This window comes from Chrysemys picta, chromosome 24, assembly GCF_011386835.1.
Source record: "Chrysemys picta bellii isolate R12L10 chromosome 24, ASM1138683v2, whole genome shotgun sequence".
In the NCBI taxonomy this organism is placed as follows: domain Eukaryota; kingdom Metazoa; phylum Chordata; order Testudines; family Emydidae; genus Chrysemys; species Chrysemys picta.
This window is the reverse complement of record NC_088814.1, coordinates 10025347-10043141: the sequence shown is the minus strand read 5'-3', so window position 1 is coordinate 10043141 and position 17795 is coordinate 10025347. Positions and strand designations below refer to the sequence as shown.

General features: G+C 50.4%; 1 protein-coding gene across 1 annotated transcript in view; it reads left to right on the top strand.

The window, feature by feature from the left end:
- The window catches only part of EFCAB3 (EF-hand calcium binding domain 3), a 75508-nt gene continuing 57713 nt past the window's right edge, over positions 1 to 17795 (top strand). Inside the window, exons 1-14 of the mRNA XM_065577471.1 lie at positions 1 to 151; positions 674 to 745; positions 2047 to 2190; positions 3260 to 3331; positions 4173 to 4316; positions 5661 to 5732; positions 7734 to 7877; positions 8401 to 8472; positions 9576 to 9719; positions 10558 to 10629; positions 11643 to 11786; positions 14178 to 14249; positions 15368 to 15511; positions 16314 to 16385. Coding sequence (XP_065433543.1) covers positions 2130 to 2190; positions 3260 to 3331; positions 4173 to 4316; positions 5661 to 5732; positions 7734 to 7877; positions 8401 to 8472; positions 9576 to 9719; positions 10558 to 10629; positions 11643 to 11786; positions 14178 to 14249; positions 15368 to 15511; positions 16314 to 16385 — 1213 coding nt within the window. The 5' untranslated portion in view covers positions 1 to 151; positions 674 to 745; positions 2047 to 2129. The remainder of the gene's footprint in view (positions 152 to 673; positions 746 to 2046; positions 2191 to 3259; positions 3332 to 4172; positions 4317 to 5660; positions 5733 to 7733; positions 7878 to 8400; positions 8473 to 9575; positions 9720 to 10557; positions 10630 to 11642; positions 11787 to 14177; positions 14250 to 15367; positions 15512 to 16313; positions 16386 to 17795) is intronic.

Sequence of the window (17795 nt, the reverse complement as noted above, 5' to 3'; positions counted from 1 at the left end):
CCCGCAGCCCTGCAGGATGCCTTTAGCATCATCAGCAGGCTGGAAGATGAGAAGATTGGTGTTCAGGACCTGAAGTCTGTGCTGAGCAACTTGGACGTCAGTTTGTCCAGCGAAGAGCTCTCCGATGTGCTCCAGTTATGTCCTGTTGACGGTGAGCATTTACCTCGGGGGGACGATTTATTTGGGCATAAGCATCTGAAGAAGTGGGTTTTTTACCCACGAAAGCTTGTGCCCAAATAAATCCATTAGTCTTCAAGGTGCCGCCGGACTCCTAGTTGTTTTTGTGGATACAGACTAAGACGGCTACCCCTCTGATATTTAATAGTCTAGAATCCCGCTGCTATAGCCAATGCTGTGTGCTTCCTGATGTTACCATTCCTCTTTCCCCGGTGTTATGTCCTGACTGGCGGGTATGGGTCACTGCTGCCGTTTCCCGGGGAGAAGCAGCACTGCTCTGTAGTGCTTCATAGACTCTATACTGCTAAGGAGACTCTCCCGCAGTTCCAGTGGCCAGGCTCTGCGCTTATGGCAACAAGGAGCATCTGATTTCCATCGTCGCTGTGACGTTCCGAGCCGTTGTGGCTGCAGACGTGTTGCAGGAGGCTGAGATGGTAACATTAGAGCGTTAGCTCATTGCTAATCGTAGTCTCCACCCGTGTTCTTTATCTCACAGACAGCGGGAAGGTGAACCTGAAAGATTTCATCAGGGGAGTGACCTCCACCAAGCGCTTTGCAGAATCTGTGGGTGAGTGAACGCCGTGCTGGGCAGAGAAAGGAGCTTTGGTGGGAGGACAGATTCACTGAGGTGCTCTGGCAGTGCAACGCAGCAATGAAGTTGCTCCAGCCAAGGTCCCAGCTGCTTTGCATGGGAGAAGTCGCCCAGAACCGCTGGAGCAGACTGGGGAATCGAGCCCCTAGACTGCAACTGACGTGTCTTATAATTGTAGCTGTTTCTGGTGAGGTCACGCAGGCAGACGCTGCACGGCCTCGCGCATCCTTGTGGAGCAGCCCTGCTGCGGTCTTCAGGAATGTTTGTAATCCGGGCTGTGCTTGGCAGGGTTTCCAGAACCAGATTGAACCGCTGCCCTCTGACCATGGGGCAAAGCCTTGGCTCCCCTGGAGGCCTGAATCTGCATCTTTCCCTTTGAGGCTCCTAAATCTCTCTACTGCGCTAAGCATTTTCCAGGTGCAACACTGTAAAGATGGAGCCAGCCCCAATCCCACCCTCTCTCCCCCCTTGACCGTTGAGCAGCCGTTGATCTAAGGCCCTGATCCAGCACGCGTTGAAGTCCGTGGGAATCTTTCCATTGACTTTTGAATGCAGCGGGCTCAGGCTGTGAGTGAGGGTAACGCGCACGGGGGTCATGTGCCCTAGCTGGGCCCACTGCAGCCCTGGGAGGCTGGGGCTGTTTACCTGATATCCGTGGGATGATAACGTTTGAGGTACAGGTTTCTGGATGATTTTGAAGCCTTCGGAGCAAACACACTCTGTTACGTACTGTTGACGTATCAAGAAGAGGCATCGTGAACCAACCAGTTACAAAACTCCCAGCAACTTCAGGGAGGCCGAGGCTATGGGGGAAATTCCAACCTGTGCCGAGGGCCCTGCACGAGGTCCGTGCATCACTGAAGCCCTCCAAAGGGAGTGTCCGTGGTGCAGAGGCCTGGGCGTAGGGTGAATTTCACCCTATAATAGCAAGATCCTCTCTTGGCCCCCATTCAGCAGCGCACTTGGGCATGTGCTTAGCTTTCAGCATGGGACTCAAGTGCGTGCTTGAGCACTTCCACGGTATCCCTGTGTTGACGATGTCAAGGACTGGTTAGATCATGGAGTCTGAGTCCCGCCCCCCTCCCCCAACCCCGAAGTAGTCCTCCCAGTGTAGACACTGAGACTTTCTCAGGACAGTGTACAGGAAGCTTCCTGTGCCGTTGCTTCGTCCGTATCAGCCTCCAAGACCGTCTGGCCACCCCCTTCTCTTTGCTGTCCCTGATGCCGTAGCAGTTATGTTTCACGTGCACCCCGCTGTGCGTTGGGTGTCCCCGCAGGGTTGCAGCTCACCTGCCTGGCCATCAGCAAGCTCAAGGATGACCACTTTGACCTCCATGACCTTGAGTCCACCCTGAGCAGCATGGGACTCCATCTAGCAAAGGAGACGCTGAAGGAGGTGATGAAGACAGCCAGTGCTGACGGTGAGCATTTCAAGCCTCCGCGTGGGCTTCAGTGGGGCATGTCTTGCTTAAAGGTCTGTGCAGGTATGTCCTATCCCCTGGGGCTGACGTGCACATGAACGGGCTCAGGTGGGACATACCGTTCCAATGGATGTATGGTACAGGGGTGAATTTCAGCCATACGTACGTCCCTTTACGTGTTTGGCCTCGTCTAGCTGGAGAAGGCCTCTTGTGAGGTCTGCCTTTTGAACCCATTGGTTTGTGATGGTCTAGCTGCGTTCCTCATACGCTCATAGATCACCTAGTCTGACCTTCTGCGTAATGCAGGCTGGAGAAAAAATTCACCCACTAATTCCTGAGTGAGCCCTTATCCTTCCAGAAAGAAGAGTGTCTTTGATCCCAGGAATTCAGTGGGAACCACCCTGCAGCCAGGTTGAATTTTAAGGCTACAGGACTGTGCAGTCTAGGGGAATATTTTCAAAGGGACCAGGAGCAGTGAGGGGCCCAATTCCCATTGGAAAGAGAATGGGAGCCAGACACCTAACTCCCGTTTGTACGTCGGAAAATCTCCCCCGAGCTCTTTAACGTCCCTCCTTGTTCTCCCTTTTCCGCTCTCTCCATCGCTCCAGTTTCTGCGGGCAGTTCTTTGGGACAGGGACCTCGCCTTCCTACCCGTCTGTAAGGCAATTAGCATGACTGCTACAGCTGTGTAAACAGGGATGCACACTTAATAATAGCGCTCTGTGTGCCTGAGACATGCATCCTTCGATTGCCTTACCTTGCTACAGATACATTCCTCTTGAATTCAGAGCCTCTCTTGGCAGGGCAGGGGAATTCTAAACCAGCATTTGTAGTCACTTTTCACATGCTATAATACTGATACCATGGTGCTGGGGTTCTCAGCCTTTCTCACACAGCAGATTTCCCAATCTGAATAGAGCTGGGTGACTGCAAACCCTTGACTCCTCTCCATCACCTGGGGGTCCAGGCTGAGAACCCCGAGATACAGCACAAAGGTTTTGTCTGTCTTTCTCTCCGTTCGTTTCTGTCCATCATTCTTTCCACATCTGAACTTTGCTTTATCTTGCAGACAACGGGAAGGTGAATTTCAGAGAATTCATAACCGTTTTAACCCAACTACCTCATTTTCCTGAAGTTACAGGTGAGTAAGAGCTTTCAAGGAAATAAGGATCGGGGGGGGATCAGATGTGGAATTTCATTTCAATCATTTGGGGCCAAATTCTGCTCTGTGACAACAGTCTGAGTTATTCCGCCAACGGCAATGCAGTTATACAGTGCAACAGTTGATTGCCCAGAACTTTCCCATCTACCCTGTCAGCAGGTGTTGATCCTGCTGGGAAAGGGTTAAGCAGAACCTACTCTGAGGCAGGTAGCTCCTGGATATAAGGGAGGTGGGAGTGGCTCTCTGTAGAAGGAGAGGATCAAGGGTATGGGCTGAGCAGTCCTCTGGGAGGAACCCTAGAAGCAGCCAAACATGATGAGAAGGCTTGAGCAGAACTTTATGGGTCTGACCCAAAGCCATGGAGTATTTCCATTGGCTTCAATGGGCTTTACATCAGGCCCTTTTGTTGTTTTATGGTTGGTTTCTTTGGGTGAGGTTCTCAAAAGGGGCCAGTCCCCAGCAGGAGACACCATAAAGGTTCCTGACGTTCAGAAAGTGCCCCGCATCCACCCTCTGAAAATCATCCCCCTTCTGTGGGTGCCTCAAGGTGGGGGCCCCAAAAATCACTGGTTTCTTTTGAAAACCACACCTGAAAACCAGACCTCAGGACGGGGAGGCGAGTTCAGATTCAGCACAGCATGTGGGCTGTGATTGAATATGTAATTCTGGGGGGTGGGGTGTTGTGCCCATGGGGGAATGGGGAGGGGCAGGATTGTTTGGCCCCTGTCTTCCCCAATCCTCTCAAGAGTAAAGCGAGACGAATTTTGCACTGAAGCTCTTGTGTGGACAGAACTCTTTGTGTTCCCCGTGCACGTTGCAGTACTGAAGGACGCCTTCAATGCGATGAGCGGCATCAAGGACGATCACATCCGTGTCGATGCGCTGGACTCCACCCTGGCGAGCATGGGAATCGTTTTAACGGAGGAGGAGCTACACGAATTACTGGCATTGGTTACGATCGCTGGTGAGCACGCCAACTTCCTTTCCACTGGTGAACTGCATGCATAGGCAGGCCAGAAGTGAGCACGTAGGGCCTTTCCAGCGATCTGTGTGTACGAGAGCACGTGCCAGCCTGTGAAAAGAGAAACTTGGTCTGTGATAAGCCTTCTGTTGTGTAGTTAGAAATCCTGATTCGCTAGTATATGAAATTGTAATAATAACCCAGCTCTTCTATAGCACTTTTCCTCCATAGATCTTCGAGGGCTTTATTTGGGAGGTCAGTAGCATTATCAGTAGCGTAGCTAGTGGGGGAGCGGGGCAGCGGCCGCTCCCCCACTGAGCACAAGTGGCGCCTTGTCAATTTCCTGGCGCCTTTGTACTCACCTGGGGGAGCGATTTAAAAAAAAAAAAACGCCATCCGCTGTGGCGCTTTTATTTTACTCACCCAGCAGCGCTCCGGGTCTTCGGCGGCGGGACCTTCACTCGCTCCGCGGGTCTTCGGTGGCATTTCGGCAGCGGGTCCTTCAGTGCCACCGAAGACCCCCGGAGCGAGTGAAGGACCTGCCGCCGAAGACCCGGAGCGCCGCCGGGTGAGTAAAAGCGCCGCAGTGGGTGGCACCTTTTCTTTTTTTTTTTTTTTATTGCTCCCCCTGTTCCCTCCACCTGGCTACGCCACTGAGTATTATCCCCATGTTACAGATGGGAAAGCTGTGGCACAAAGTGGTAAAGTGACTTCCCTAAGGTCATCTGGCAGGTCAGTAGCAGAGGTGGGACTAGCACTCCACTCTCCTGAGGCCCAAGCCAGTGTTCTGTCCATTAGGCCAAACTTCTCTCTGAAGGTCAGGCAATACACATCTCCCGCTGACGGAGGTTTTCACTGGAGCTGTGACTAACTTCATACAGATAAAACCAGCCGGAATTCTGGGCCTGATTCCCTCTCGCCTTATGCCGACATTGATCCCGGTGCGAAAGGCGGCCATTCCGATCTGGTAGCATTGTACACCACCGGCGCTGGCTGTCTTCGACCCCTCAGCAGAGCAGGTGACCACAGAAGGTGCTGGGCAATGGAGCACTGGGCCCAGAGGGAGCTTCAGTGGCCTGACACGACTCATTGATATGAAGGTCCCTTTAGATCTCCCTGGCAGGAGTGAAGGGTAATTTACTGGCACTTTCAGCTCCCTTTGCACTGCCAGAGTGGGGTAAAGGGACCTTCATGTTGCTGAGAAGTGAACTCTGAGAGAAGTGTCCCACTGACCTTTTGGGGGCCCCTCCCCCTGAAACTAGTTGTGATGATGATAGCGCTGTGTGACCCGCACATCTCTGCATCCCCCCTGCCCCCATAACGTCTCCACTGTTCTGCGCCTTGCAGAGGACGGGACGGTGAATTTTAAAGACGTCATGATGTGCATGACCGGGACCCGGCGATTCACCGAGTTCGAAGGTGAGCGGGAGCTTTACCGTCGCTGAAAATGGACGGAAGGTCAATGCTGAGCTGTGAGCTCTCCCTGGAGAAGCACCGGGAAATTCCAACTTGGGGATAGCGCTGGGGTTTTTCACACTCTCGACTAGCCTGAGCAAGATTAGATTTCTTCCTTGTGGGCTGGTTGTCGGCCATGCGCTGGCCTCAGCCCAGGCTGGGATTTCCAAAGCCGCTTAGAGGACTTTGGGGCCCAATTCCCGTGGAAATGGGGAGTCCGAATCCCACTCCAACTCCGCCGTCAGGATTGTGGGGTGCATGCGAGAATACTGTGAGAGCACAGGGAGCTCCAGAAAAAGCTACAGAGAGTCAGTGGTTCTGGCACAGAGGTGGGTCACACATGCATTCAGCAGAGATGCACAGGGCCTGGTTTGCAGCCATCCGGTCCCCCGATGGTGAGACGGGTTTCGCTGACTCTGTTGCTGGTGGTGGAGCCTCGTTTTTAAAAAAAATAAGGGGAGAACAGGGGGAAAAAAAGACAAAAGTAAAGAAATGAGACGGGAGGGAAAGAACAGGAGAAGAGCCACATCTCCATTTCCAGCTGCTAGGAATTCATCTCTTCGTGCGAGTCTGAGGTGCCTCTTCTCCGACACGGTACTCGCTCTTCAGCTGCCAGGTCGCTGTGCCAAGCCGCTGTCCCTGGAGACAGCCTGCTTTGCCAGCTAAGGCATCTGAGCCGTTTGGCTGCAAGCACAGGTCTAAGACCAAAGCTCTCTGTGCACTGGAGAGTTCCCAGCGGGATGGGATATAACCCAAGCCACAGCTCTGGGAAGTAATCTTTAAGGAGGTATTTGGAATCGTAGCGGTTCTGTTGTCTGGCCCAAATCTCTCTCTGTTGATGTAACAGCAGAGGAATTGCTGGACTGGCTTGGACCAAGGGTCTGTCTAACTAATATCTGATGCTTCAGAGAAAGATGCAAAAAAAAAAAAAAAAACCCAAAAAACCAACCCCCGTCATGAGTTACAAAATAATCCAGGAAGTTCCTTCCTAGCCCGCTCACCCAGTGGCTGCCTTCTGCCCTGCAGCAGGATGGGATTCAGTGCTGAGAAAATGTGATCCAGTTTAATGGAGGAGTCGATGTTCTCATCCATACACCGCTCATCAAGGAAGTTTCCCATGTGGCTCATTAGTTTTCTCAAGGGTTCATCTGTGCAGGGAGTGATTCCTGAATATCTATTCCGGATTAACTCCATATGTGAACACTTTTATTCCGGAATAAGAGCGTCCACACATGGAGTTAATCAGCAATAGTTAATCCACTTTAAAATCACACCCTGCTTTATTCCAGATTAAGGCTAGGTCTACACTACAGGGGGTGGGTTCGACCTAAGATACGCAACTTCAGCTACATGAATAGCGTAGCTGAAGTGGCGTATTTTAGGTCGACTTACCTGGCTGTGAGGACGGCGGCGAGTCGACCGCTGCCGCGCCGCCGTCGACTCCACTTCTGCCTTTTGCCGCGGTGGATTTCCGGAGTCGACGGAAGAGCCATCGGGGATCGATTTTATCGCGTCTTCACTAGACGCGATAAGTCGATCCCCAATAGATCGATTGCTACCCGCCGATTCGGCGGGTAGTGAAGACGTGCCCAAAGTTTCAGATGTAGACACACCCTTACCGTTGCCTCTGCTTTTAGAAACCGGGGCTCCCCTTCCATAATTGATTACTTCGTTTCTACAGCAACCTTATATCCACAGTCAACAGTCCATTATTTGATTCTGGGGCTCCCCTTAAAGTGATACCCCTCTAATTTGGTGATGGGAGCGTGGATAGGAGACCTTCCAGATGGAAGGGGCTCGATTCTCCATTGCCCTGTACTTTATGGAGTCGTTTGCACCTTGTGCCAAGCTGCCGTTTGGATCAAGTGACATTCCACACCCGCCGTGCCGCAGCGTCAGCAACTTTAACAGAGAGCCAGGCTCAGAGACACACTAGCTGCCCCTCTGCTCTCGCTGTCCCCGCAGCTTTGCAGGACGCTTTCAACACGCTCAGCAAAATCAGCAGAGACAAGATCGAGGTGAGCAACTTGCCATCGGCTCTGAAGGCCATGGGGATCCATTTAACCCCCAAGGAGCTGCAAGAAGCCCTGACGTCCTGCCCTGCTGACGGTGAGTGTCTCATGGGTTCATCTCTTGGAGTTCAGCAGAGCAAGTATCCTTGTTCTGCCCAGCCTGAGCATATGTGGTGACTGGCTGGGTGAGAGTATGAGGAGATGGATGTGGGATCCGCTCTACTTCTGGAATGGCCCGGGGGAGGGCTAGGGTTCCTGGGACCATCCGAGGAGGAGGAAATCAGTGGGGGAGGGTTAGGCAGCTGGGTGGTGCATTATCTCTGGTTTGCTGGAGACAGGCTGGTATCGATGCAGGAGTGCAGGAGGCTTCGGGAAGGCAGTTAGGACCATGCTTGGAGGAAGGGGTATAGGAGAATTTGCAGCTGAGACTCTCTGGGCCCGATTCCCTGCCCTGTAACACCAGGCCATTTCTACAGTAACTCCCCCGAAGTCATGGGAGTTACTCCAGATTTCCACCGGCGTCACTCACCTCAGAACTTGCCCTTCTGCCTGTCCGTCTCTTTGCCCAATATGGTCTGTTTGCCGTGCCTTTCCTTTCTGAGCCATTCTCTGCCTTGCAGAATCGGGGAGGGTGAATGTGAAGGAATTCATGAAGGTTTTGACCAACATCCCACGCTTCTCTGAATATGTAGGTGAGTAGCAGAGAAATCAGAGAAACCGCTTGGTCTGGGGTGATGATAAATTGTATAGTCAGTTGCTTGACCCCACTTTGGTTTGTTGTGATGAAACATATTCAAGAGACTAAATACTAACCAATGTCAGTCAGGTTTATTAATGGGGTACAGCAAAGAAGGTTCTATGCAATACCAGTCTCTGAGGAGCCGTCCCATGCAGCGATGTTACATTCACCTTACCCAGAAGCTGTTCTCCCCAGCTGACCCATTTCAGCTGGTATTAGTTCTCTGACGAGTTTACAAGTTACACATCTCCTTACACGTCACTAAAATCCAACCCACCGGTTTGTCTCAGTTCCCTAATTTGTTGTTTTGTTCCCGCCTTCTCTGTGTTCTGAATACCAGCATTCCAGGTCCTGCTCCGTGAACGGCCTTCCCTAGCTTGTACTAAGACATAGAACGAATGTATCTTTATTTGGACATGTTTCCTGTCTGCTTATGCCTAATGCCTTATGCAAATGCAAGGAGTTATGGGATACTTAGCATAAGTGAACAGGATTATGGTCTAGGCCAATTTAGGCTTTATCATTAGTGCAATATTTGTGCTTAAGGTTATTGGTGTTTGACACACATTGTACTTCTATATGGTACAGATAATACATATTAGTAATATGAGCTATATTTATATGCTAGCCAGCATATGTTATTCATCGGGAGATAGGGCACTGGAGTGGGATTTAGGAGACCTGGATTCTATTCCCAGCTCTGCCACTGGCCTGCGGGGTGACCTTAGGCAAGTCACTGCCCCGCTCCGTGCCTCGATTTCCCCTTTTGTCCTGTCTATTTAGAGCATAAGCTGCTCAGGGGATGGACTCTCTTACTACTCAGGGCCGTGCGGCTCTGAATCTCTAGGCAAAACTGAAATATGAATTTATATGGCGCTGTAGCTCATCTAGTCAAGATTGAAGGCTCTGTTTTATACATGTGGCCCTTTAAGTCTGTTATTGTTTCCTCCACTATTAACATCCCCCTTTTGACAGCACTGCTGGGGCTGCAGCCATTGTTTTAATCAGCCTCCCCCTCTCTGTAACTTGCTTTTTACCTTGGCTGTGTGTCTGCAGCACTGCAGGAGGCCTTGGAGACTGTCAGCAAGATCAAAGAGGATAAGGTCCCTGTTTCTCAGCTGGAGCAAACTCTGAACAGCCTGGGAGTTCATCTGACCCAAGAGTCACTCCAGGAGGGGCTAAAGACCGCTACCGTTGATGGTGGGCATCTCCCATAGCGGCCCTTCTGCCGGAGGGGAACGTCTACTTGGAGGTTCCACGTCTGTGCGCCGCTCAGCGCCCGTGTTCTCTGCTGTGTGTTCGAGCCTGCCAGAAACCGAGCACGCTGGCCCCAATCCAGCAAAGCATTTATGCACGTGCTTGATGTTCTGCCCATGAGCATGAGTCCCACCAATATCATCCAGTCAGGAAACAGAAATATACCACATGACCTGGGGATCCATGCCTGCGTGACAATCAGACGCCAGATATTTCCAACTAACTTCCAAAGATCAAGAATTGCCTGTAGAAAATAATCGGCAAATAACTTATGACGTATTCGCCCAGCAATAATAGGGGGTATTGTCTGCCTGGGGCCTTCTCAAATGCTACCTATGAATCTCCCAAAGAAAAATTGTAACTAAATAAATTAGGAGGAAAGTATGGGAGAAATTCTATAACTAATGTATGGGGAAACGAGGCAGTACGGTCCAATGGGCAGCACACTAGACTAGGTGTCAGGAGAGCTGGGATTTAACTTATCTGAGCAATTGGCCTGCTGGGTGACTGTGGGCAAGACACGTATCGGCTATATGCCTCAGTTTCCCCATCTGTAAATTGGAGGTAATTGTATGTCCCTCCTTTGTAAAGTGCTTGGAGATCTACCTGTGAAAAGTACAGTGTATAAGGAGCTATTACAGTATTAAACTGTCTCTCTCATATGCCAGTTTCCACAAATGCAGTGTTTCTGTAAGCCTCTATGAGAAGCACTATATAAGAGCTAGGTATTCTAACAACAACAACAATATCTGTCCATTGATGTTTAATTTGTATTTTACAGGGGATGGAAAGGTGAATTTCAAAGATTTTCTCACCTCCTTGGGCGATACCCAGAACTTCTCTGAGCTGGAAGGTAAGTGAGGGTTTAGAAGAAAGGAAATAAAAGAGGCAAATTGTATAAATAGAAAATGATCCAGTCCATTAGCTCTGTCCAAGAACAACTTCCACAAACGCCCATCGGCTACCAGCAGGGCACACCGGCAAAACTGTCTCCACGGTCAACTGCAGGAGCGAAATGAGAGCCTGTTCTTAAAAATCAGGCCTGTTGGGTGAAATTCACCCTGACCCAAGGCCAGTGCTCCCCTAAAATCCCATTTACATTCTTGAAATGGCACTTAAGTGGTGCATGGATCCCATGTATGGAGATGAATTTCACCCACAATTCACTCGGCAAATAGCACAAGGTCTTTAATATCAGTAGCGTTGATATCTTCTCACCCAGCTTTGACAAGTCCTCCAGATCTGTCAGTGCCAATCCCGCGGCTCCCAGAGTCTGCTCTTTATTACTATAGATAGAAGCTCTCACTATGGGTAATGAATCGCCAGCACGTGCTTTATCTGTTGTGTGCTAATGCACGAGCATACCTTTGTGTCTGCAAAAAGCAAAGTTTGCACGTCCTGTGGGGTCCTGGGAATAATTTGCAGGTAACACTGGATTGCTTTTGCCTAAGAATCCAGGCAGGTTTAAGAGATCTCTAGAGAAAAAGATTTGCAAATTTGTCTTTTTAGAGATCAGTAACCTGGTCAGCCTGTCTTCAGTGCTATTTAACTCCACACCACGTCTGTACTTCAAGATTTCTTTAGTTTATTAAAGGGTTTGGGGGGGGGAGGGTTTGCATTCAGGCAAAAGGAGCTTAAATTCCATTGACAGTCTATGGGATTTAGGCTCCCAAGTGCCTGAATCCCTTTGGAAAATGGTATTTAGGCTCTTAAGCCAGTTAGCATTGCAACGCTGAGCACAGCAGCATCTAAATACCTCTAAAAATCTGGACCTAAGTGATTTTCCTGAGACCGTAGCCCTGAAGAAAATTCTCCATGGGACTCATGGCCTGTCTAACACCCTGCCCCTTCCTTGGGTGCTTTCAGCATTGCAGAATGCCACCAACGTTGTCAGCGGGATGCATGGAGGTAAGATTCACCTGGACGACCTGAAATCCACCCTGGAAAACCTGGGCATCTCATTAAAGGAGGAGGAGCTCCAGGAGACACTGAAGGCCGTTGCTGTTGATGGTGAGCATTGTAATGCGCATTCTGCAGACACCAGGTACAGCCGGTGTTGGTGTTCGCATGTCCGGTACTGGTTCTAAAGCAAGGAGGGCGTGTGGGCTAAAGGTTAGAGCACTTCTGGGTGAGTCTATTGCTGCCTCGGTCACTAACTCCCTTTATGAGCTGGGGCGTGTCACTTTGCCTCTGTCTCTCCTCTGTAAAACTGGGAGAATGCGATTTCCCTGCCACCCCGGGGAGTCCTGCAACGTCCTCCATTAATGTTTCTACGGGGCTTTTGGGACCATCTGTTGGGAGGGCCTTCATAAGCACAAATAAATATCTGTCTCAGCAACTCCACAGCCCTCGGCACTGTAGTATCTGAGCACCTCACAATCAGCCACGGCCTTTTGTTCTCGCGGCACCCCTGTGAACAAGGCAGGGACCACCCCCCTTTTACTGAAGGGGAAGTGAGGCCCAGGGCATAGGCGCTGAGATTTCCTTTTCCCAGAGGTGCTCCAGCCCTACTCTGCCCCAAGGCCCTGCCCTCACGCCACCTCTTCCTGCCCCCAAGCCCCTCCCCCAGTGGCCAATCAGCTGATTGGGGGTGCCACCAAACTGCTGCGTTTGGTGGGTGCTAAGCACCCACTTTTTTTTTCCGTGGGTGCTCCAGCCCCGGATCACCTATGGAGTTGGCGCCTATGGCCCAAGGTAGACTAAGTGACATGCAGGGCCGGCTCCAGCATTTCTGCCGCCCCAAGCAAAAAAACAAAAACAAAAAAACAAAACAAAAGCCGCGATCGCGATCACTGGCAGCAATTGGAAAAAAAAAAAAAAGCCACGATCGGCAGCGGCAGTTCAGCGGCAGGTCCTTCGCTCCTAGAGGGAGTGAGGGACCTGCCGCCCCCGAATTGCCGCTGGTGCCGCCCCTCTCCCGTGGCCGCCCCAAGCACCTGCTTGTTAAGCTGGTGCCTGGAGCCGGCCCTGGTGACACCAGGAGGTTGTGGCTGAACTGGGAGTTGAATCCAGTTCTCTTCAGTCCTGGGGCTTGTCTACATGGCGCCGCAGTCAGGTCTACGGGGGTGTGAACTGTAGAGCGCTCCAATGTGTGGCGCTGTCCCTGGCCCATGAAAATCCCGCTGGCGCAAACTGAAAGGGACCTACTTCGCACTGATGTAGTCCTGTTGGAGCGCAACACATTCCACAGCTCCACAGCCTGGACTGCGGGGCCATGTAGACAAGCCCCAAGTCCTGGGTACTAGAATCATAGCATCATAGAATATCAGGGTTGGAAGGGACCTCAGGAAGTATCTAGTCCAACCCCCTGCTCAAAGCAGGACCAATCCCCAACTAAATCATCCCAGCCAGGGCTTTGTCAAGCCGGGCCTTAAAAACCTCTAAGGCTAGGTCTACACTACCCGCCTGAATCGGCGGGTAGAAATCGACCTCTCGGGGACAATCGATCCCCGAATCGACGCTCTTACTCCACCAGCGGAGGTGGGAGTAAGCGCCGTCAACAGAAAGCCGCAGAAGTCGATTTTGCCGCCGTCCTCACAGCGGGGTAAGTCGGCTGCGATACGTCGAATTCAGCTACGCTATTCACGTAGCTGAATTTGCGTATCTTAAATCGACTCCCCCCTGTAGTGTAGATGTACCCTAAGGAAGGAAATTCCACCACCTCCCTAGGTAACCCATTCCAGTGCTTCACCACCCTCCTAGTGAAAAAGTTTTTCCTAATATCCAACCTAAACCTCCCCCACTGCAACTTGAGACCATTACTCCTTGTTCTGTCATCTGCTACCACTGAGAACAGTCTAGATCCATCCTCTTTGGAACCCCCTTTCAGGTAGTTGAAAGCAGCTATCAAATCCCCCCTCATTCTTCTCTTCTGCAGACTAAACAATCCCAGTTCCCTCAGCCTCTCCTCGTAAGTCATGTGCTCCAGACCCCTAATCATTTTTGTTGCCCTCCATTGGAATCTTTCCAATTTTTCCACATCCTGCTTGTAGTGTGGGGCCCAAAACTGGACACAGTACTTCAGATGAGGCCTCACCAATGTCCAATAGAGGGGAATGATCATGTCCCTCGATCTGCTGGCAATGCCCCTACTTATACAGCCCAAAGTTCCCTTAGCCTTCTTGGCAACAAGTGCACACTGTCGACTCATATAATAGACGGTCCTTCCTGCCCTGTTAGCTGTCATTTAACAGGACACTGATGCTATCTAAGCCCAGATCCAAATGGGCCAGCGCTTTGGTGCTGTGGTGCCAGACTTTAGGGCTGACTTTCTCTGGTGGCGTTTAAATAGCTGCCCTGTGCTCAGGTGGGGACATGTTCCTGGCCCAGTGAATTCGGCCTTGCCTGTCTCTTTGTCCCCTCGTCCCCCTCCACCCATCTCAGCGTTTCTGTCCCTTGCAGAGCGCGGGACCGTGAACCTGAAGGAGTTCCTGACGGCTCTCGCCAGCATCCCGCACTTCTCGGACTCCGCGGGTGAGCGAATCGCAGTTACAGGAGCGAGGGCCCCTTAGAAAAAAACCTGATCACGCGCGCCAGTCTTGAACTGTCCCCGGATCAGAGCTCCCCACAAAGCGCCCGCACAAAGCAATCTCCTGCGTTGCCCAAGCGAGGCCCTGAGCAGCCCTCTTAACACGTCGTCCTCCTGCAGGGAAAAGCTGGAACGAAGAAGGGGGCGCTGGCAAACTGGAATGGGGGCCACGCTCGAGAGGGGAGGTTTTAACACCTCTCCATGAGCACAGCTCTATGTTGTATTTGCAAGAGGCAGCACAGGGCCAGATTGGGCGCTCATGTGCCCCGGGGTGACGCTCTGCTCATTCCATTGGCCTCCGTGGAGCGCCTCCCCCTTTTTCCCCCCCGTCATTAACCCCGGTGTCACTGAGAGCAGAACTTGCCCCATGATGGGAAGGATTTTCAAATGAGCTCGGCCCATCGGGTGCACGTCGGTTGCTGGGCCCTTTGGAACAGCTGGTCCCAACTGAGGGTCGGAATCTGACTCTCCATGTAAACGGCTTGTAGTGCTAACCGTCCTTGCCAGCCCCTTTGTGGGAGCCGTTTCTCCTCCGCGGCTCTCACATCTTGTGCAGATTATTTTCCATAAGAGACAAAGATTCTCTGGCCCATTTCTAGGTCGATTTTTCCCTCCGTGGGATGCAAACACAGGGCCTGATCCTGGTCTTCCTGAGGGGGGTGTAAATCAGGCGTGACTCCATTAGAATCGGTGGTGTTCCACCCAGAAAGTACATGTGTAAGTGGCAGCACATGTGACTTGTGTCTGGTAGTGGGGCTTCATGGAGCCTGTTTAACTCCTTCTTGACTTCAAGAAGTAAATCCCCGAACCCTTCAAGTCTCCTTGTTCTGTCCATACACACACACGGGGGGTGTCACTTACACCTGAGAGAAGTGAGCGTGTAGCGTTTTATACCCATTTTGCACCGGTAAAAAGGCTGGCCCCTATGCTAGGGTAAATCAGCATTGGCTTGAGTGGAGCTGCTCCGATTTACACCCGCATAGGATCTAGCCCTAAATGTCTACACAAGGTGCAAGGCTGTGGAGAATCAAGCCCCCCATAGCTGTGTGATCTTGACCGGCAGTGCTGCAGGACGCCATCGGGGCTTTCAGCAGGATCAAAGAGGACAAAGTTGATCTGCAGGACCTGGATTCCATTCTGGCCAGCTTGGGGATCAGTGTGTCCAGCGAGGAGCTGCAGGAGGCTTTGCAGAAGATTTCCCCGGACGGTGAGCATTACCCGCGAGCTGCCTGTTTTCCCCGGGTGCCACCTTCACCGATGAGTCACCTGGGGAGCTGACACACAGAGGGAGCTTGGAAGACGGGGTGAGTTACACCAGCTTGGCCATTGCTTGATTCATTTAGACTCACCTACGAATTTGGCCCTGTGTCTGTGTTCCCATGTTAAGGGCCGTGTCCATGTTAGAATACGTGGAGTCTGTGTGGTGGCAGATCTGTGGTGGAGAGTCCTAAACAAACAGCACCCCAAGGAGCCTTTGTCCCTTGCTTGTGGTTTGGGTCAAACATCACTTGTTGGCTAATGCTCATCTCCACGGGCTGAGAACTTAATAAGGTTGGGGGTGAGGGGAGGAAAGAATTTCGGTGGAGTTGCAGAGAGTTGCACAGAGCTGAGAGCAGAATTTGGCTTGATATATTTAAGACACAATGGCATACTCCCAGTGTTGCGTGTGCACTAAATGCACCTGCAAAATCTAGCACTGTTGTTGCATGCCGATACAGAAATTGTACATGTCTGCTTGTGTGTGTCAGTGTCATAGTAACCTGGTTCTTATGTTTTACACAATCCCATGTTTTAATTTATAGGCACATTTTCATCCCTTATTTATAGAAACTTTCTTAAAGTCACCACAGCCTTGCATGTAGGGAGATTTACTGCCATGTCTGCTGTCCCTACTATCCATCATACTGGGTGTTAACTAAGGAGTTTTCTAAGTTAAACAATCAGCTCTGTCTTCACGCTGGGTGTTTTGCCCAATGTCCATTCTGTCTGCTGTGTCCTCTACCCTGCAGAAGCTGGGAAGGTGAATTTCAAAGAAGTTCTGACAAATTTGATAAACACCCAGCGCTTCTCAGAAACTTCAGGTGAGTGAGAACAGGTATCCTTCAAAAGTAGATCTCCGTAGGCACATTTGTGGAAATCAAAAGGGCAGGTTCTGGTCTCATGACTTTTTGGTTTAAATCCAGACTAACTCTATAGACTTCAACGCACATAGTCTAGATTTATATCTGTATAAATGAGAGGAGAATCTGGGGCCAAATATACTTATTATTCAGCTCCAATGATCCAATCAGATGTTCATTTCAGCTTCCTTAATCTCTCTCGGGAAGTTGATACTTTTCACCTTGTTCTCTAGGTTCATCTCCTCTTTAGAATGTTAACAATACAATTTAGAGTTGATCTCAGCAGAAGTCCATGGACCAAATTCTCTGTACGATTTGTAGCTACCAAATGCTGATGCCTACGTTTTATGTGTATTGTACCTTTACATTTCTAAGATGCCTCTCTGTGTGCATGCAGTGGCCACTTTGTTCTCTGAGCTGCTACAGTGAGTTGCCTGTTGCAGAGGAGCTACCCATACTGTGCTCTCTCCTGTATCCTTTACTATTGGCCTCTCTCCTTACCCTAAAATAAGACACTCGTACTGAAAGCGCATGGTTGCTCTTTGTGTTGAATTATAGAATCATAGGACTGGAAGGGACTTCGAGAGGTCATCTGGTCCAGTCCCCTGCACTCATGGCAGGACTAAGTATTATCTAGACCATCCCTGACAGGTGTGTGTCTAACCTGCTCTTAAAAGTCTCCAGTGATGGAGATTCCACAGCCTCCCTAGGCAATTCATTCCAGTGCTTAATCACCCTGACAATTAGGAAGTTTTTCCTAATGTCCAACCTAAACCCCCCCTTGCTGCAATTTAAGCCAATTGCTTCTTGTCCTAGCCTCAGAGATTAAGGAAAACAATTTTTTCTCCCTCCTCCTTGTAACAACTTTTTACATACTTGAAAGCTGTTATCATGTCCCCTCTCAGTCTTCTCTTTTCCAGACTAAACAAACTAAATTTTTTCAATCTTCCCTCATAGGTCATGTTTTCAAGACCTTTAATCATTTTTGTTGCTCTTCTCTGGACTTTCTCCAATTTGTCCACATCTTTCCTGAAATGTGGCACCCAAAATTGGACATAATACTCTAGTTGAGGCCTAATCAGCACCGAGTAGAGAGGAAGAATTATTTCTCGTGTCTTGGTTACAACACTCCGGCTAATACATCCCAGAAGGATGTTTGCTTTTTTGCAACACTGTTACACTGTTGACTCATATTTAGCTTGTGATCCACTATGACCCCCAGATCCCTTTCTGCAGTACTCCTTCCTAGACAGTCATTTCCTATTTTGTGTGTGTGCAACTGATTGTTCTTTCCTAAGTGGAGTACTTTGTATTTGTCCTTAGTGAATTTCATCCTGATTTCTTCAGACCATTTCTCCAGTTTGTCCAGAT